At 37.8% G+C, this 21,366-nt stretch overlaps 1 protein-coding gene across 2 annotated transcripts in view; it reads left to right on the top strand.

Annotated features, from left to right (window-relative positions):
- LOC149197348 (PX domain-containing protein EREL1-like) overlaps positions 1–20,102 on the top strand; it is a 195,574-nt gene extending 175,472 nt beyond the window's left edge. For both annotated transcript variants that reach the window (XM_089405830.1, XM_089405829.1), the window contains 2 exons: positions 17,653–17,871; positions 19,082–20,102. In XM_089405830.1, coding sequence (XP_089261956.1) covers positions 17,653–17,871; positions 19,082–19,405 — 543 coding nt within the window. In that variant the 3' untranslated portion in view covers positions 19,406–20,102. The remainder of the gene's footprint in view (positions 1–17,652; positions 17,872–19,081) is intronic.
- Positions 20,103–21,366: the final 1,264 nt, after the last annotated feature.

A 21,366-nucleotide genomic window follows, 5' to 3' on the forward strand; every position in this document is an offset into this window, starting at 1 on the left:
TCGATGGACTTGATTAATTTAGCAGACCAGTGCCTTAAGAGATTGTTATTAAAACGATTACTTGTTAGATGATATAGAAACATAAACTGTGAACAACAATCATTTGTCATCAGCTAAATCACAATGCTCTTAGAATGACCAAAACGATATCCAGCAACTGAAAATTTTGAAGAGATAAATGCCTTAAAATACCCCGAGAATCGCAGATCATTAACCAGATATCAATTTCGTATCTCGGCTTGAAAATTTAGATCCCAACATGAAAGATATAACATGGAAACCACTGAAACTGGCAAAAATAAATTTTCACAATTTTTTTTTTTATCTTTTTTTCAATTTTTCGAGAAATCTAACTATATGAAAATAAAAATAAAAATAAAAAAAAGGGCCTAAAAATTTATAAATAAATCTTTTTGCATTTTTTTAAATTTTTATTTATTTATTTATATATATATATATATATTTTTTTTACATAAAAATGAAATTTTAAAAAAATCCTAAAATTTATTTAAACTAAAACTTAAAATCTAAATCTAACTAAGATCTAAAATACTAAAATCTAGAACATAAAATAAAAACTATACAAAACTAAAAGTTAAATAAATTAAAATCTAATGAAACATTAAATCTAAATGTAACTTAACTAAAATTTAAATAAAACAAAGAAAAACTACGTTAAAATAAAAATGGGGCGGAATCACATTTTTTTTATTTTCATAATATAATTTTTGAAAGAAATAAATAAAACAAAACTAATACCTAACCATAATCTAAAACGATAAAGCTCTAAGTTAGTAACCAAACTAAACTTGACGTAAAAACTACACTACGGGTTTTGTTTCTGAGAAAACGAAGGCGCATAAAAAAAAAAAACGAAAATGAGAACGGTACCCTAACTAATGCGTAGAACAGCGAAACGCTACCCGCACATTGGTAAATAGAATGATAAGCTCTGTTGATCCCTTGCGATTTCCACCTCTCGACGCGGGTTTTTCGACAGCAACAAGAAAAATTCGAGCACGCAGAAAGGAATGACGAGTTCGATTTATATGGGCACGTTTCTTAGCAGAGGGATTTGACGGCGGCTTTGAAGATCGATTTAATATCACCTGCAGATTACTTGGCCTGAAATCTTCGACGGATAGCTGATTTACCTGATCGTTTTGACCTCAGAGATATTCGTTTTTCAGTGGAAATTGAAAGTGCTGAAGTGGGAACGCAGGTATACTGGCAGCGGATTTGAATTGGAATGGTAACCCTGGAGCCTTCACGCAGTAAAGCCACCACACCACAGCTGATCTCCCTGAAGTCATGCGTATCACCTGAGAAAGTGGAATTGCAGGTGCAAAGGGCGGGACGTGTTTGCTGTCTGGAGGAACGATGAGACCCAAAAATGTATGCCGAGGACTGAAGCTGGTGGCTTTGATGCAGTCAGCCACATTTCATCATTTTTTATTTTATTTTATTTTGATTTGCAGGTTCTGGCCTTCCTCTGCTGACGGCCTTAGCACACCGATATGTAAATGGATCGCCCAGAAACGCTCAGTGCTGTAGCTCAAATTCGCTGATCAGGGACCGTGAAGCTCAAATTTGTCTGTCAATGATGGATGCTGATAGTATGAACAATAGCAGATCTCAGAAACTGATATTGATAGAATCAACGTAAAACTTTTCTCAGATCTGGCCAGGACAGTAGAACAGCCTTGATAAACCCTTGGATACTTAAGAAATCTTGCAACCCAATCCGATGAAATCACCAAAAAATAATATGTACATAACACAAAAATCAAAACCCTAATGAAAAATTTGAAACCCTAAAGCAAAATTTTCAAAACCCTAGATCAGAAAAATTGAAACCCTAGAACAGTTTATTAATGTACAGATTTGGCCCCTTAACAGCCAGATTCAGCAGTAAGCACGGAAAACATTTTAAAGAACAGAAATTCCAGATCGTCACTGTGAAGAACTTCAGAAAATCTCTCATGCAAACTTAGAAAAATAAACCGAATGATAGACCCAGGATCAAATCCAACTGGGCTCAGCAAAAAGTGCTTGCGGGAGTTGGCTGGTTCAGCCGAGAACTTCCCCGAACGCCCACAAAATTTCCTTCAATGATGTTTTCTGCACAGCTCAAAACAACTGTCAATAAAGAGGGCAGAAATGCTGCAAGATCTCAGGAAGTAATGGAGATACCTGCCATTACTTCAGAAACCCTAACAACATCCAAACCCCAGCAAGTGAACAAGATACCTGTGCTCACAATACTCTACGAAAAGCTATTATTAACGGCTGAAAATAACATATGCAGAAAATGAAACAATCTCACAGCATTTCAAGAGAGTAACACCAGCAAGATATGGACCCCAAAGTCTTCTTTTATTAACCAGAAACAGATTTACAAGAGAGCTTCTTCAGTATCTGACTCACAGATCGAAATGATCTGAAATGACCACCTAAGACCCTATATAAAGGAAATGATCCCAACGGCTAGTTCGAATGATCCATGTAGAAATGATCTCGACCGTTGATGAGGATCAAGACATCTCTTGATCTCATCCATCGATTTATTCACTTAAAATATTATTATTTTTAAAATTTTGAAATTTTGAAATTTTTTATTATTTTTTATTTATTTCATTTTTAAAATTTTGAAATTTTTTTATTATTTTTTATTAAATTTTGAATTTTTTTATTATTTATTATTTTATTTTATTTTTTAAAATTTTTAAATTTCTTAATTTTTATTTATTTTATTATTTTATTTCATTTTTTAAATGGATCATCGAACTAAGCCTTTGGAAACATCACCTAGGACCTAGGACTTAGGACTCACGAGGGGATTTAAAACATTTTCAACCCTCAAGATACATTTCATGATGACTTTTTACAATTTACATCTCAAGGGGACAAACCCACTTAATACAGACCCTCACAAAACACCCAGTTCTGCGACACAACTATAATCTAGCAGATCAACACACTAGGATTCTCCTAAAGTTCTAATGACAAAATCCATCCCGGCTTTGGGGTCAGGTTTGAAGGAAAACTCTGCCGATCCATGGATCGGTGAGACGAAAAACCTTCCGGGACATAGATTACCATTAGAAAGTTAGGTCCACCTAGGCAATTTTACATACATGACTCATATCTGCTAGGATTATTTACAATTCATACATGCAGACTGGGTTTACAATCGAAATGATCAAGCTGCTGATGGCTGCAGGATGGCACGGACATGCTGATCAGGTGCTGCCCCTTTCTTGCAAAGAAAAAGGGGGTGTACTGCATGGGTAGTTGACCGGTACTGGTCAACATATGGCTCTACTTGGGGACACGTTGCTGCTTGCAGGAATGTGAGAATCCAGAATCTGCATCCACACGACACACAATAAAATATAAGTAGCGTCCATCCCAAGAAATCATCATATACATTAAGCACAGGAAAGATAAAAGCTCTTCATTTATTAACTATCTAAAGCAGAAACGAAAATGCGGAAAAAACAAGGAGTAGGGTTAGAAATACGATACAAAAGATGGCCCATGGCATCAGATGTGTTCAATATAGTGCATACTGAGCATTTGCCTGCTTTCAGGCAAATCTATCGGCTGCTTGTCGGATGTACCATGTCCAATTCTGCATAAGGTAGGACTTTTTCCTACCCGAAAATCAAGCTGGTCACGACCGTCTGATGCATCAAATCTTCTTCTTATTTTCTTTCTCTTACGTTTTTTCTTTCTGGCAGGTTGAATTACTGATGACCAAGAACTTTCTGTCTCAAAACTATCAGATTGCGTGATATGTCTTTCTTCATCTTGCATCTGATCTTTATCATTCTTAAGTCTATCCGGATCACCTTCAATTAACCATCTTTCAATCGAATCAATAACCTCCTCATAATAAGATGGAGCTTGTTGCAGCACATGAGAAGGCTCCTGATCTATTTGATGTCACCTGGTTTCTTTCATCTTCCAATTGCTGAAACCTTTGAACCTGTATTCTAATGGCATCCATCTGTCTAGAGTGTTCAACCTTTATATCACCGATTTGTCTGGCATGATGTTCTTGCATGTCTTTTATTACTTTATCATTTCCTTCCTTTATGTTCCTCAAGCAATGCTGTATGGAATTTATTTCTTCTCTGTGATTCGCTTGCATGTCAGCCAACTGATTATTATGATTGAAAGTCATGATAGTCATTTCCTCATCCATAGTTAATAACTTGTTTTGCATAGAGTCAATTTCCATATCGTGATCAGCTTTCATGGTCACCATATTTTCCTCTAAGACTGACAACCTACTTTGCATGATTCTAATTTCTGTTTCATAATTAGTTTTTATGGCCTCAATTTCTTTAGCATGGTGACTTTGCGTGACCTCAATCTCCTTGTTACGTTTTTCCAGATGGGTGCATAAAGTTTTCACATCATTGACATAATTAGTTTGATTGATTTCCATATTTCTCACCAGCATCATTAGGTCTCGTATAATTTGCTTTTGCTCTTCTTTTTCATTGTCATTTGTCCCTGATTTTACACTATCATGAACGTGATCTGCAATATTTCCAGTGAATGACACATTCTGACATGATGAATCGTCTTGGGATCTTTCAGCTGGACCTCTTATCAAATTACTTTCATTCTGTTGCACAATTTTAGAGGCAGAAGGCAAGCTGTTTGGATAACCATATCTATTTTTAAAAGCATCGACAATGTCTTCTAAAGAAGTGAAAGATTCCTTTGGAAAATTGTTAAACCAATTCAAAGCATCATCTTTTAAAGAAAGGACAAATAGACGCATTTTGATATCTTCATGATTAAACTGAGGGGATCTACAGTATATGGTCATGATGCGAGTGAACAAGACTATATGCCTTCTAACAGCGATTGGATCACCATCCGAGAAAATAGGTAACTTAGGAATGGCATCTTCCGGAAAATCATGGAGTCGTTCAGTAAAACGACATGACTTAAATGAATAGTCCATGATGAATGATAAGGGATTAAAAGGATGATAGAACTAGATACCTGCTCAAGAAAATCAAGAGATGAAAACAGTGGAGTCGCCACTTGAACAATGAATCTGATTCTAGGATCCAAAAGGTAACCACAAGCAAATATGAGGAAAGCTTCTTGTCTGGGAAAAATGAGAAAGTGGAGTCGCCACCCAAACAAGAAACAAATCCAAGAGATGCTGCTGATATGGGACGAAACGATGTCAATAATATTGAATCTGCCAGCCAAAAAATGTTGGCGTTGCCGGGCCAGATGAAGAGATAAGAAATGAGAAAAATGATTTGTCGTTGAAACACCGAGAATAAAGTATCCCCGGCAACGGCGCCAAAAAATGTTGTCGCGCGGATTGACACGACAACGCTCAGACCGGGGGCTGTCACTCTGATCCCCGATCCCTCCGTTTAAGCCTGTCTCCCGCGGCTAAGGGCGGTAGACCCTGCGAGATAATGAAGACCAACTGTCGACCAGTTGGTTGGGAGACACGAGACACGATATAAAAAGCACTCGATGGACTTGATTAATTTAGCAGACCAGTGCCTTAAGAGATTGTTATTAAAACGATTACTTGTTAGATGATATAGAAACATAAACTGTGAACAACAATCATTTGTCATCAGCTAAATCACAATGCTCTTAGAATGACCAAAACGATATCCAACAACTGAAAATTTTGAAGAGATAAATGCCTTAAAATACCCCGAGAATCGCAGATCATTAACCAGATATCAATTTCGTATCTCGGCTTGAAAATTTAGATCCCAGCATGAAAGATATAACATGGAAACCACTGAAACTGGCAAAAATAAATTTTCACAATTTTTTTTTTATCTTTTTTTCAATTTTTCGAGAAATCTAACTATATGAAAATAAAAATAAAAATAAAAAAACGGGCCTAAAAATTTATAAATAAATCTTTTTGCATTTTTTTTTAAATTTTTATTTATGTATTTATATATATATATATATTTTTTTTTTACATAAAAATGAAATTTTAAAAAAATCCTAAAATTTATTTAAACTAAAACTTAAAATCTAAATCTAACTAAGATCTAAAATACTAAAATCTAGAACATAAAATAAAAACTATACAAAACTAAAAGTTAAATAAATTAAAATCTAATGAAACATTAAATCTAAATGTAACTTAACTAAAATTTAAATAAAACAAAGAAAAACTACGTTAAAATAAAAATGGGGCGGAATCACATTTTTTTGATTTTCATAATATAATTTTTGAAAGAAATAAATAAAACAAAACTAATACCTAACCATAATCTAAAACGATAAAGCTCTAAGTTAGTAACCAAACTAAACTTGACGTAAAAACTACACTACGGGTTTTGTTTCTGAGAAAACGAAGGCGCATAAAAAAAAAACGAAAACGAGAACGGTACCCTAACTAATGCATAGAACAGCGAAACGTTACCTGCACATTGGTAAATAGAATGATAAACTCTGTTGATCCCTTGCGATTTCCACCTCTCGACGCGGGTTTTTCGACAGCAACAAGAAAAATTCGAGCACGCAGAAAGGAATGACGAGTTCGATTTATATGGGCACGTTTCTTAGCAGAGGGATTTGACGGCGGCTTTGAAGATCGATTTAATATAACCTGCAGATTACTTGGCCTGAAATCTTCGACGGATAGCTGATTTACCTGATCGTTTTGACCTCAAAGATATTCGTTTTTCAGTGGAAATCGAAAGTGCTGAAGTGGGAACGCAGGTATACTGGCAGCGGATTTGAATTGGAATGGTAACCCTGGAGCCTTCACGCAGTAAAGCCACCACACCACAGCTGATCTCCCTGAAGTCATGCGTATCACCTGAGAAAGTGGAATTGCAGGTGCAAAGGGCGGGACGTGTTTGCTGTCTGGAGGAACGATGAGACCTAAAAATGTATGCCGAGGACTGAAGCTGGTGGCTTTGATGCAGTCAGCCACATTTCATCATTTTTTATTTTATTTTATTTTGATTTGCAGGTTCTGGCCTTCCTCTGCTGACGGCCTTAGTACACCAATATGTAAATGGATCGCCCAGAAACGCTCAGTGCTGTAGCTCAAATTCGCTGATCAGGGACGGTGAAGCTCAAATTTCTCTGTCAATGATGGATGCTGATAGTATGAACAATAGCAGATCTCAGAAACTGATATTGATAGAATCAGCGTAAAACTTTTCTCAGATCTGGCAAGGACAGCAGAACAGCCTTGATAAACCCTTGGATACTTAAGAAATCCTGCAACCCAATCTGATGAAATCACCAAAAAATAATATGTACATAATACAAAAATCAAAACCCTAATGAAAAATTTGAAACCCTAAACCAAAATTTTCAAAACCCTAGATCAGAAAAATTGAAACCCTAGAACAGTTTATTAATTTACAGATTTGGCCCCTTAACAGCCAGATTCAGCAGTAAGCACGGAAAACATTTTAAAGAACAGAAATTCCAGATCGTCACTGTGAAGAACTTCAGAAAATCTCTCATGCAAACTTAGAAAAATAAACCGAATGATAGACCCAGGATCAAATCCAACTGGGCTCAGCAAAAAGTGCTTGCGGGAGTTGGCTGGTTCAGCCGAGAACTTCCCCGAACGCCCACAAAATTTCCTTCAATGATGTTTTCTGCACAGCTCAAAACAACTGTCAATAAAGAGGGCAGAAATGCTGCAAGATCTCAGGAAGTAATGGAGATACCTGCCATTACTTCAGAAACCCTAACAGCATCCAAACCCCAGCAAGTGAACAAGATACCTGTGCTCACAATACTCTACGAAAAGCTATTATTAACGGCTGAAAATAACATATGCAGAAAATGAAACAATCTCACAGCATTTCAAGAGAGTAACACCAGCAAGATATGGACCCCAAAGTCTTCTTTTATTAACCAGAAACAGAGTTACAAGAGAGCTTCTTCAGTGTCTGACTCACAGATCGAAATGATCTGAAATGACCACCTAAGACCCTATATAAAGGAAATGATCCCAACGGCTAGTTCGAATGATCCATGTAGAAATGATCTCGACCGCTGATGAGGATCAAGACATCTCTTGATCTCATCCGTCGATTTATTCACTTAAAATATTATTATTTTTTAAATTTTTTATTTATTTCATTTTTAAAATTTTGAAATTTTGAAATTTTTTTATTATTTTTTATTAAATTTTGAAATTTTTTATTATTTATTATTTTATTTTATTTTTTTAAATTTCTTAATTTTTATTTATTTTATTATTTTATTTCATTTTTTAAATGGATCATCGAACTAAGCCTTTGGAAACATCACCTAGGACCTAGGACTTAGGACTCACGAGGGGATTTAAAACATTTTCAACCCTCAAGATACATTTCATGATGACTTTTTACAATTTACATCTCAAGGGGACAAACCCACTTAATACAGACCCTCACAAAACACCCAGTTCTGCGACACAACTATAATCTAGCAGATCAACACACTAGGATTCTCCTAAAGTTCTAATGACAAAATCCATCCCGGCTTTGGGGTCAGGTTTGAAGGAAAACTCTGCCGATCCATGGATCGGTGAGACGAAAAACCTTCCGGGACATAGATTACCATTAGAAAGTTAGGTCCACCTAGGCAATTTTACATACATGACTCATATCTGCTAGGATTATTTACAATTCATACATGCAGACTGGGTTTACAATCAAAATGATCAAGCTGCTGATGACTGCAGGATGGCACGGACATGCTGATCAGGTGCTGCCCCTTTCTTGCAAAGAAAAAGGGGGTGTACTGCATGGGTAGTTGACCGGTACTGGTCAACACCTCCCAACACTGCATCTGCACTGCAACCCCCTCTCATCATGCTACATCGTGCTACTGGTAACCGCTACTGCACTACAACTCAGTTATTGAGAAGTAAGTAATTGATCCACCCAACTACTGACATCCCTCTCAGGCTAGAAACACTCCTGATGCTGAAGCTCCCTCTGCCGCTATCAAATTCTCCCTCTACTGCCTCTGCGTTGCTGCAATAACTCCCTGCCTCTCGCACTGCTGCAAACCTCTTTGTGCCATCTTGTACTGTTGCAACCTCCTTTGTGCCTCTTGCACGGCTGCAGCCTGCTAGCTCTGCGCTGCCTGAGACTACAACACTGTAGCGCTCTCTGTCGCTTCATCCGCATTTTTCTCTACCCACATCTGCCAGTCTTGCTACTCCTCTTCGGGGCTCCCGTAGCATGGTATAATCCAAGAAGTTGTGTACCTCAAGGATCCTGCCCCTCATCGTCTGTGGTCTTCTTGACTACAGCTCGATGTCTTGCCACTGCTTCTCAAGTGGCACACGAGCACTCATGGCACAATCGTCATCCTCCTCGACTTCTTTTTCCACCTCCGTTGGTGCTGCCTTTGAGTAAGAAGCCTCTCCCTTACTCTTCTTCCTCGGACACTGGTTCGCATAATGACCTAGTTCCCCACAATGGAAGCACTTGACCTTGGAGAGGTCCTTCTTCTTCCTCTTCTCCTGCTTTCCCGCAGATGCCAGAGCCGCATCCTCTTCCTCTTCCTTCTTGATCCTGACTCCTTTGCTACTACTCCCTGTCTTGGTCAACCGTTTGATCTCTTCTTGACGAAGCGTTGCCCACAGTTCTTCCCAATCCAGAAGACTTGTCCTACCCAGTATGCTCTGGGCAAATGTCTCCCAATCCTCGAAGACTTTGTTAAGTGCGGTCCTTACCATCAACTTCTGATTCGGTGTGCTCCCTATGGAAGTCAGTTGGTCACGGATCTCCTTCAATCGACTGAGGAAGACATCTATCTGCTCTCCCTTCTGCATCTGGTATGACCTTAGCTGATTCTCCAGGGGCATCTTCCTCTGCATGGAAGTATGCTGGTACAATGTCTTCAAAGTGTCCCACATCTCCTTTGTCATTTCCTTCTCGGCAATATGTGGGACCACATGATCCTTGACCCCATCAAGGATGATACACTTTGCCTTAGCCATTACCTCCTCGTACCTTTCATTAGCTATCGAGTCAACTGGGATAGCCATCACTCTCAAGGCAAAGCCCTTGATACGATGTCTGTCTAGAATGGACAAGATCCTGGCCTTTCAGACCACAAAGTTGGACGCTCCTTCCAGCGTGTCCTGATCTCTCAGCCCATTCACGACCATCTCACTGCTCTTCTGTCGGCTCCTCCAAGTCTCTCTACTTCCCTCCTGGAAGTCCTCTGTTCAACTCCTACTGAGTCTCTCTACTTCCTGTCTGGAAGTTCTCGGTTCGACTCCTGTTGAGTCTCTCTACTTCCCGTTTGGACTTTCTCTTCTGGACTCCCTCCGAGTCCTGATTTCCCTCTTGGAAATCCTTCTGCCAACCTCAAGTTGCCCCTCTCTAATCGTTTGTGCAACTACAAAACTAATCCGGTTTCCTTGGCTAGAAATCCGCCTCGGTAGCAACTCCCCCTACCTTGGTCTTGCCCTGTTAGGTACTGATTTGACCATAGCACCCCACCAGCTTCGCTCCCGCAAACTGCCCACAACTTCTTTCACCCTAGCAACTAAAGGACTGAGCCTCTAGGCTCTGTGCATTCTTGGCACCGACAAAACAACTCCCTCAGCCAACTGTGTTAGCCCTCCTGACCTCTGCGTGGCTCTGCGTGAGATTGTTTCTGCCATCCTCAGCCTCTGCGCTGGCCTCTTTCTGGCTTGGACTGATGATGCAGTCCCTCTGCATCAACCCTTCCTCTGTCGCTTCTGCAAGGATTAGCTCTATCACTCGAGACAGTTGAATCTGCTGCAAATGCTCTGCTCAGTTAATGCCTTCAGCTTTCCTGTGATCTGCAACCACGCTCTAATACCATGTTGAATTTTCTAAGTCTATCCGTTAGAAAATTAATCTGTATTCTGCTGGTTTATTTCTTCTACTTGTAAATTCTGAACAAGTTATTTAAAACATTTAAATACCGAAATAAACACAATACAGTCACAACATCTACAGATCATCAACTGAAAGAAAACAAGCACACAAGTGACACCGTTATTTTTGGACAAATGTCCCCAGAAAAACCCAATGCAGGAAAATCGGTGCAGCTATTCTGAGGGTTATATTATTATGCAGTCTTTTTGAGTACAACCGAGTACCTAACCGGCTCACCTGACAGAGAAAAATACAGGACAACATTACCTCTATATTCAGAAACAGGTATTCAGAAACCATGTCCCACGAAACCCTCTCCGGCACAATTGAAGCTCAACGCTGGCCCTTCTGGCCTCTTCTGGCCTCTGCGTCAGCCTCCTGACTTGTGTTAGCCCTAGGACCCTCTACGTCAGCCCTCTGAGGCACTACGCAACCCTCTGAGGCATTGCGCAGCCTCTGGGACCCTCTGCATCACTCCAACAGCCTCTGCGTGGATGACAAAGTCCCTCTGGCCTCTGCGCTGTCTTTGCTGGGCTCTGCGTAGCCTAGACTGGCTGCTGCTCTCACTCTCTTTGCTTCTGCACTGGTCTCTCAGTACTGTCTCTGCCTCTCTGCCTCGTACTCACTGCCCCTTGCTGCTGATCACTGATTCAACTTTTCTTAGCAACCCTGCTCTAGCAAAATGAATGACTGATCACTCTGGTGTATTCTCCAACTGACTCTCAAGCCTCTTCTTATACTTTTCTCGTTGGTCCTTCAACGACCGAGATTAAATCTCTAATCAACGGCTAAGATTAGGTTTGGCTTGATCCTTATCCTTTGAAACATTCTAACCCAGTTTTATATTAATACCCATTCATATTTTATTTTTCCTAAGTTTAGACTTAGGGATTCCATTAAAAATATTAATTATTTTAATATCTTCCAAACCGGTTAAAATCTGCCCAAAGTTCAAACCCTTTCTGGGTCTTGGAGATCTCATGTGCTTTAGCCTCTCCACCAATTTTCATGGCTAGAGCACATCCGATGCTACCCCAAATGAACAGTGTTGATTGTTGAATTCCTCTATCATGACCCAAGTAAAAATGTACCCATCATTCAAACATAATCATGATTTGACATGTTAAGCTTTTTCTATCTTATTTTAGTGCTTGAAGGGTGATATTGATGATGAGGACCCCAATATAGGCAATATTTTTGATGATATGTAGTGCTAGTTATTTGTTGTAGCATGCTTTTTTTAAACTCTACGAGCCATTTAGGGTCTCTTTGTTGGTTTATTTTCGGTTCAAAGATGGATGACACTGAATTCTATTTTTGTTTTTAGTTGTATGCTTTAATTTGTATGATCATCATGGAAATGTTTTATATATTTCATATTCTATTTGGAATTCACTAATTTGTTATATTTTTTAATATATAATATATAACGTGTCCTCCATGTCATGGTGAAGGGGTTCGTGGTGTCATGTGTCAGATACTCGTATTTTCGTGTCCTCCGTGTCCCTTGTCCTTGTGTTATGTGACTTAGCTTGTAACCCATTTACTTCATGTTCACTCAAAATTAAACTTGTTATAGGGCTTTTATACAAATTAATGAAAGTGATTGACGTCATATAATAGAGGATCACTCTATTCTTGTTTCTCATCATCACACAAACAATTCTCTTCTTTACCTTGCTAGAGAGTGCGAATTGCTCTTTTTTGCTCCAGTGGCCAAGATGTCGTCCTTTTCATGGTGCGAGTCCTTGGATTGGAAAAAAGTTTGTTGAGATGTTTCTTTGGGATTGAAAGAAGGTGCCTCATGGAGAATTTTGTGAGTTTTTAATGCTTTATCATTGAAACTTTGTATGATTTAAGCCTTTATGTAATAAAGTTGGGTTTATTCGTGTCGTGGCTAAGTGCTCTATATTTTATGAAAATCTTGCAATAATTTTGTTTGCAAAATTAGTCACTTCAAGGCCCATAATGCAACTCTGAATGTGCATGCATTATTTAATTTCTCCCCTCACAAATGAAATAGGTATGGTTTCAAGTGGATACCTAGGGCATCCCGCAATACTCCATAAAACTTCCCTTTTCTTGAATTTGATCCATGAAATTGACTCCATTTTAGCCTAGGAAGATAAGGCAATTGGCCATTGGTGTGTTGACCACTCAAAACCTAATAAAATCCACCTTCTCTCTCCCTTTTATCTATTTTTCGTAGGCAAAGTTAGGGTTAGGGTTAATTTAGGGCTTCTTATTTAATGGATGAAATTGAATAATTTTTGGAAAAAAATGTTTATCTTAATTTAGGCTTTATTTTGGATATTTATTTCATGCCAAATCTAGCATTAAAACTATATAAAACCTAATATTTGAGTGTTACATCATCCTAGCTATTGTAAGCTAGCGCATGGTGAAAATATTTATTTATGCTTTGCTCTCTTGCCTATTTGATGACCTTGGTCCTTTATCAATCAATCTTTGAGGTCATTTCCTCTATCTCTTGTCTGCAATCCATTGCATGCCCTATTTGTTGAGAAACATTCAAACCCTAAATTGTAGCAAACCCTTTCTTCTTCAAGTTCATAAGGGAAGTTACCTGAAATTTGGATCCTTCTTATCTCAAGCTTTTTAAGGTTTGGCTAGTGCTCTCCTTGCCTTTTCTTCAGACCCTACTTTTGATTTGTTGAATACTTGTTGGGTGATTCTTCCTCGTCAAGATCCCCCTCCGAGCATTAAAATACAATAGAAAATGCTTAACATCATAATCAATAATTTTGCTTGAGTGAGTTGTACATATTTACTAGGGTTATGAATAATTGAGTGGTATGGAACTAACATTTTTACTAGGGTCATGAAGGGGGAGCTCAGCAGTCAGTCTCACCAACATTAGGTACATGGAGGGCTTGGTGATCTTGATTAAATGTTAGTTCCACACTCTCGTACATCACAGGATGTAGTAGAAACATTGCAATCCTGCCAATCCTAAAATCCTAAAAGAAATTAAGTCCGCCAGATTTTGAATGGGATCTACTTTCTCCATAAGAAATCCAATGAGGTTGGAAACCACTCTCCAGCATCTTGAGTAAATTAATGGTAATATTAAAAATTTAATGATGAGAATGAAAGATAAAGGAAAATGTCAATAACTACTATGGTATGTATCTCATGAAATTAATCATGGCAAATAAAAACAATAGATTTCCCTTTGTTTGTTTGATGGAAATAGTCACAGTATCCTCATAGCTCAATCCCCTAACTGACTTTTAAAAAATTAGGGTCAAAAAAAAAAATTGGTAATAAGTTGAAATTGACAAAGACAGGGAGATAATTTTGAAATTATTGTGATAAATTGAATTTATCGCGATAAATTGAAATTATCACGGTAAGTTCAAAAGGGCAAATTATCATGATAATTACTGCCGACATTATCACTGAGGTTGGTTTTGGCTATATTATCATGATGATTCTGATAATATTGTGGTATGTGCAACACTGCTTTGAACATCTAAATATCATTGAGGTGACAGAAGACAGATCATTGAGGTGACAGTGGGCGGTTATCTTTTGTTGCCCTTGACGTGGGTTGCTTAGTGAGGCTTTGCACTAGGCTTGCGATATTTTGTGGTAACAATGCCCGTCATGGGGTACATTAAATAAAACTGAGAATGAGGGTATTTCAGCATTTTTTTGGATGTCCTAGTTTCCTTCACTGCTGCTGTTAGATTGACTTTAATTATCTCCCAATATTATTGGACCATGTTTGTTGGAAAGTCAGCTGGGCCTTGGGCCTTATACTTCATTCTGAACACAACTTCCTTTAACTCTTCTTTCATGACCAGTACCATCAGATCGTTGTTTGTTCTCCTGTTACTAATTTTAGGATGTGCCTTAGTCCTATCAGCGCTTGAAAATCCCCTTGGCATATACTGCTTACAATCTCTTGCTTGATGACAGATGCTGCCCTGGCCCAATTCCTGGGTATTGAGTCGTACCACCCTCTTTTGAAAATTGAGATCAGGTAGCTTATCTTGATGTTCCTTCTTTGGACTGCTGTTCTGTGGAAGGTATTAATCTTGTCTCCCTGTCGCCTGATTTATCCATCCCAGTCTTGTTTTCCATTTGCAAGTTCCTTCTTTTTAATTTTAATAGTTTAATTAGTAATTCTCCTTGTGGCAGTAGCTCTTGGGTTAAGACCCTAGAATTGAATAATTTCTTCTATCCCAGCAAGTTTTGATTCCTAATTTTCTCTTGAAGTATATCCCCAAAAATGTCTTCATTTGACTCTTTAAGTTTCTTTCTTGACATACTTCGAACATTTTATGCAGGGTAAACTTTTTGGTTCTAACTATGATTTGTCCTTCCTATCAATCTTGGACTCTTGTTAATCTGGATATCATTCACTTCTTTCCAAATTTGAAAGGTGAGTTTGTTGGTTGTTGACCGTCTGTCATCTTAGGTGCAGTTGGCCAGTGTTCTCATCCTGAACCCTTCAGTATTTGTGATTCCATCCAATAGCTATTACTGAACCGTTCTTCAATGGTAATAGATTTCTTGATTTTTCTGATAGATGCTGAAATGCATCTCCCATTGTACTGCTACAATGTAAACTATCCTATTTTTTGGGTCAATTATCAATAAGAGCCCACCTGCATGTGAACACTTCCACAAAGAACTTTGCTCAATCTAGTCTTGTGCTTCCTCCTTTCTTATCATCTATGGATAGCGTGGTATTAATGCCCCCCTCATATGATCCACGGGATAGTTCGTTGATATCCTAGGGATTCGCAACAAGTTTTTTTTTTAAATCTTGAGAGTTGATCAGTGCATAAATGTTGGTAACACAGACTCTTTTCCTGAAAGTATTACCAAATTTTCCAGCTGATATTCATGAATACTGTGTTATAGAGGATTCAACTATCAATGTGTTTGGGCTCCGGATGAGGGCCAGTGCTGCTAACAGCTGTTGCTTCTATTCCATATTTTCTTACAATTCCTATACATTTTAGTCTGGTATTTTTGTTTGCTATAATAAACATATAACCAGTTTGAGGCTTTTTGTCAGCCTTTGGATTGCTCTTTTCTTGTTTCCAAGTTCAGACATCAAACATTCAAAAAGATTATGATCATTCTGTCACTGTTGGGGAGGTACTCTAACTTCCTGACATTGTCTGAGATGGGATTTGCTGAAGTTCTTTTCCTTTGTCACTGTCTCATTATTTGATTTGGTTCCTCTTTGTTGGGGACTTCATATATTCAATTGTTTTTTCTTTGGATTTGAGAATACTCTGGTGACCCTCATTTCCCCCTTCTTGGGAGATTGTTTCCTGCATTCTTTTCCTCTACTTGAGCTTCCCTCATGGCTTAATCTGCCTATTTTTCCTCCCTTTGCCTCATCCCTGTGTGACCTCCTGGCCTTCCTGAATCATTGTTGTATTTGCTTCTATACTGTCCATGATTTTATGTATGTGACCTTGCTGAGAGTCCTGAGCTGCTTTTGTGGGAGTTTTCTATGATTTTTGCTTTCCTGATGTCTTTTTATTTTTTCCCCTCTTCTTCCTTAGGACTATTTGCATTTCCCTAGTAAATATCCATAGCCTCCTTAATTGACTTCAAATGTGTTCACCTTAGATGTTTTCCCTTCCCTCTTCTCCTAAGATGACATTCTGTTTCTCCTTTTTTTTAACTTCGCACCTCCTGTTTTGTCTCTCATTTTGCTTATTTGTCATTTGTGGTCGCTACCTTGGCTTTTTGACAAACAGTCATCAAATGCCTGTATTTGTAATATAATCTGCATTTGAAAGTAATATTTTCATAGCCTACTGCTTGTTCCCATTCCAGATCAAGAAATTGCAGGATTAATCTATCTTAAAGTGATTTTTCCAGATTCAGTTTTACACAGTATCTACTTTTGATCTATTCTCTTTGATGTCAGCTGATCTGACATATCTTCTTAACATATTCCCTTGTGTTCAAAGACCACTCTACATTCAAATCCCAAGGGCAGGGAATGCATTCATATCCATACTGGCGCTAATAGGAATTCCTCTGATGGGCTGAAAGTCAAAACCAACAATCCATTGCTTCATAAAGAGGTATAATGAACCAAGGGCTTCCCTGGAATATTCTCTTTCCTCAATATTAATTTAATAGCCAAGATGGATATGCACAGAGAATTATTTCTGTTTCAGTGATTTTCCAGATGGATATGCACCAAAATACTCACAGATTAGAGCATGATTACTTAGGTAACTTACGTCATCAGCTATTATCTCTGGATTGACTTTTAATTCTTGGGTGTTTTACCACTTTTTATAAGCATCCATCAAGCAGCTTCATTGGGGGGCAAGTTCTCTCTTCCCCATTGTCTTGTTCGAGTAGTTGTGGATGAGTTGAACAGATTGGCTGAATTGGACACTTGTCTATGAAACTTCTCTTCTCCTCATCTTTACTTGTAAGCTGTAACAGCTCTATAAAACAAAATAGTGGGAGGAACCCCTGTAATTTGGCTCCATTATTGGTGGATCTTGAGTTCAAGGCTTAACCAGTTCTGTGTGCTTCCTCATGCCACAGCCTATTTAAACATTCTCTATATGTCTGGGATAATCACTGTTAATCTTGTAGTTTCATGCCAGTTTTTGTTGAAGTTCCGGAACATGGTTAGTACTTCTATAACTGCTATATTATTTCTGTTCTAGCTAAAGATAAACTGTACTACTTCATGGACTTACAAAAAGCTTAATGCATCCAATTGTCTGATGTTTTCCAGGCCATGCTTCAAAAAGAAAGACAAAAGCAAGAGCAAGCAAGTGCTGCAAGAGCTAAGCTGCTGCATGAAGCTGCAGTTCTTCGCCAACGGCTTCAAGAGTGCAGTGTAGATATTCTTGCAAAAGTTGGAGATAAGCACACTGTAAATGCTTCTTCAATTTCGGAGGCCGAAGATCTCCTGGCAACATCTGATAACCGAATTGGCCTATTATTTGCAGAGGTAGGGGGGATTTCATCTGGATGAAAACTAACTGAAATTTACATTTATTTCTGGCTTTTGTGGTATGGGGATCTGACTATTAAACATCTAATATAACGTGATGATGTCACTTAAAATTTCTCTACTTTATAAAATGGAAAAGAGGTTTTTCTTTAGGGATCCATAGAATTAGAACAAAAATGTATTCACCAATGGATCTTATTTCTGATCCTCTTCATCCTGAATTAGCTTTCAGGAGCAGAAATCTACTAAATCCTACAAAAGGTCCAATTTTTTGTGTTAATAATTTATTGTATGTAGAAATCTCCTACAAAAGCGTGCAACCACAACTAATAGGAGATAAAAGAGATTCATGTTTCAACAGTACAGCAAAGTATCCTTAAACATTTGAGATTATGTGTCCCACATTAAGCTGAAATGGTGCTTCTTGTTTGTTCTCATGGAGCATTCCTGAACTTTTATTGATGATCCTTTTCTCTAATTCCTCAATTTTTTGGAGTAGCTGTACTTTTCCTGCTGTTTGATTCTCTGTTTTGTGTTTTTTGCATGCTGTTTACAACTGACTAGTTCTCTATCTAGTTCTTATGTCAATGGCTTGTTTTGGAATCCCTCTCTTGTCATCTTGTCCTTGAGTCTGTTTCGGTTAAGTCTTTTCCACCATTATACTTGAGTAATTATTGTTTGTCTTCCTTCGTTAAGTCCTGGCTGCATTTCTCCTTTTTGCTTCTGAAACTTTTGAGCATTGTGGAATTGGATACCTACTATTTTGTTTATCATTTGACTGTGAAATATTTTTGGGCATATGCTATTTGTCTTATGGATGTTTATGGTCTATACCTCTGTTTTATGTTTCTCTGGGAACCATTCAAGGTTCTGGTAAATTGGGTTGTATTTTCTCCTGTTTTTGGTGGAGATCTTTTTAGTTGGTAACCAGTTGCTCTAAAGTGATGCGTAAGGGGCATGCGTGTAAAAGGAAAATGACTAGTGGCACTAGCTTCCTATTGTTTATGCTTGTGCAAATGCTAATATACATGAAATTGAAAGTTTCTATACTTAATAATGCTGGAGACTAAACTAAAGGCAAGTGTGAACTGAAAATTCATTTAAAAGAAAGGACACAAAAGATACGGGGTGGAAGATTGAAATCAAATGGATAAGTAATAAGAATATAACTTTTAACATTATTTATTTTATATTTAAATGTATGCAGGCACAACTTCTTGCGCAGCAAGATGAAGATGCCATTGATTCAACTGAGCAAGTAACTTTGATGCAAACAAATAGTGGACTTCATGGAAATGGGAGTAAATCAAGTTTAGAGGAAGCAACTAACATGGTTGACAGGGAAGCTGGGGCCAGTGAGGCCATGGTGCGCAAGATGTTGACAGACATTTTCATAGATAATGCTCAATTGCGGAAGGTTGTGAATGCTGTCACACGTTCTGCACTTTTGGCAGATCAAAAACCTGAGAAAGATGAAGGGGATGAAGCTCCCAGTAGAAAAAGTTATCTAAACAAATATTTAGAAAAATAACCTGGTATGCATATCTCGAAGGGCTAAGAATAATGCATATAGATGGATTTGGAGCTTGCATTTGTTTTACATGTGGCTGGTATTAAGGATCAACACAGAAGAAGAGGTTTAAGAAATGCATGCTGAGGAAAATTGATTTTGTTGGAGCCATTGAAAGTTTGGAGCTAACAGTGCCATCTATTTTGTGCTGCATAACTGTCTCGAATCAAAAGCCATCAAAAACATCTTTTACAGTCTTGATCAGTGCTGTGAAGCATCAATATCTTCACTCTTTTCAAACTTCCCAGCTAATTCTCCTGTTCATCAACTCATTTGAAGCATCTCGCATACTTCTATTCAATACTTTATTATCAATATTTCGCTATAAACATGTACACATTCATGGGGTATTAACAGCCCAACAAAAATAATTCCTTAAAGGGGGTTGAAAATGACGGCCTGCAATATTATGTACAGTTTTATGGCTTACAAGTGTAAGCCAAAGGAAATCAGAATTCCCAATCCAGTGTAACTTATAATTGTTGCTGCGACAATTGAAGGATGAAGTGCACATGCTGGGAGATTTATATTGGATCTATATCTTCTAAGATAAAATATGTTATGTAGAAGTTCTGCCATGTATATCTCCAAAGACGAAATACGTTTTGTATAAAAGTTCCACCATGTTTCTAATGATTTTTGAGAGCAGGGTTTTTTATGGCAATTAGCAATTCAGCTTGTTTTCATTTCCTGACCTGATGAACAGGACAATGGAGGCATTGCTATTCTTTGTTTTTGAATGCCTTCAGTAAGATACACTTTCAACACTTTATAGAGATGCTTCATTTTCTAAAAATATGTTGTATTGAGCAATTTTCATCTGAAACTGTCTAGAGAACTGCGTTTTATTGGTTTGTTTAAAAGTTCCTTAGAATAATCAATCTGTATTTAATAGTTTCCCTTACAGTGGCTATTCAAAGATTAATGCATTAATAATAGGCTATTAGTGCGATGCATATTACTTGTGTGGATTTATTAATTCTGATTGTGATGTGTTGTCTCAATCATTCACAATATATATCCCACCACAAGGCTAGATCTACTTTGCAACATGGTTACTATGGCTCTCAATTACATAGAATGCAATAACCCAGTGCCAAGTGACTTTTATTCAAACAAATATTTCTTGACCTCTTTATTAGCACTATGCTTGTTCCTATTATGTGGCACGTCCCTTTGACGGGATTTCATTCCACATTAATACTTCCTCTCTCTGAAATTTCTCATGAAGGGCCAGCTCCTGGCTGGTATGCTATTTATTTATACAAGTGATCCTTTATATTGGCTAGCGGTATACACCATGCTAAGAATTGATTTTTCCCTTTGTTGTTAGTTAAGATCTGATCTACATATTCTTGATTTATAAAAAGCAGCACAGCTGATCTACACTATTTCAATTCTTCATTAATCTTGAATGCACAACACACAAAGATTAATTATATCACTAGATAATGTGGTCTAACGGCAAGTAGTGAGGTGATCAGGCTTGTATTAACACAGAAATCCAGGTTCAGAATCCCTTTAAGGTACTGATGGACCGAGTGCAAGTCTGGATGATTTTGACATTATTAGCAAAAGTGACAACTTCAAGTTTTTATATGCACATTTCTTATCAAGAAAAACTCTACACATTCCAAAATTGTGTGTTGATCCACGCACAAATAGTTTCAGTTTCAGGTCCATCTTTGGTGGCATATTAGTTATGAACAAATCACTAATCAGTCAAATACCTGAAAAGCAACTGCAAATGGATGTCCATTTCTCTTTTGGGTGTAATGTCTACAAATATCACCATGAAATTGTTAAAAACTTAACATTCCTAGGGCTAAGAAAGCATTATGCAAGGTAGAATTCCAACATGTTTGAAAGAAACTTTTAAAGCATTTTTTTTAAGATGCAGATAGTGCGTGATCAACGTTTAG

The sequence above is a fragment of the Pinus tabuliformis genome, chromosome 2_2 (assembly GCF_031772625.1).
Source record: "Pinus tabuliformis cultivar Carrire ecotype Pingquan chromosome 2_2, CPIR1, whole genome shotgun sequence".
NCBI classification, from domain to species: domain Eukaryota; kingdom Viridiplantae; phylum Streptophyta; class Pinopsida; order Pinales; family Pinaceae; genus Pinus; species Pinus tabuliformis.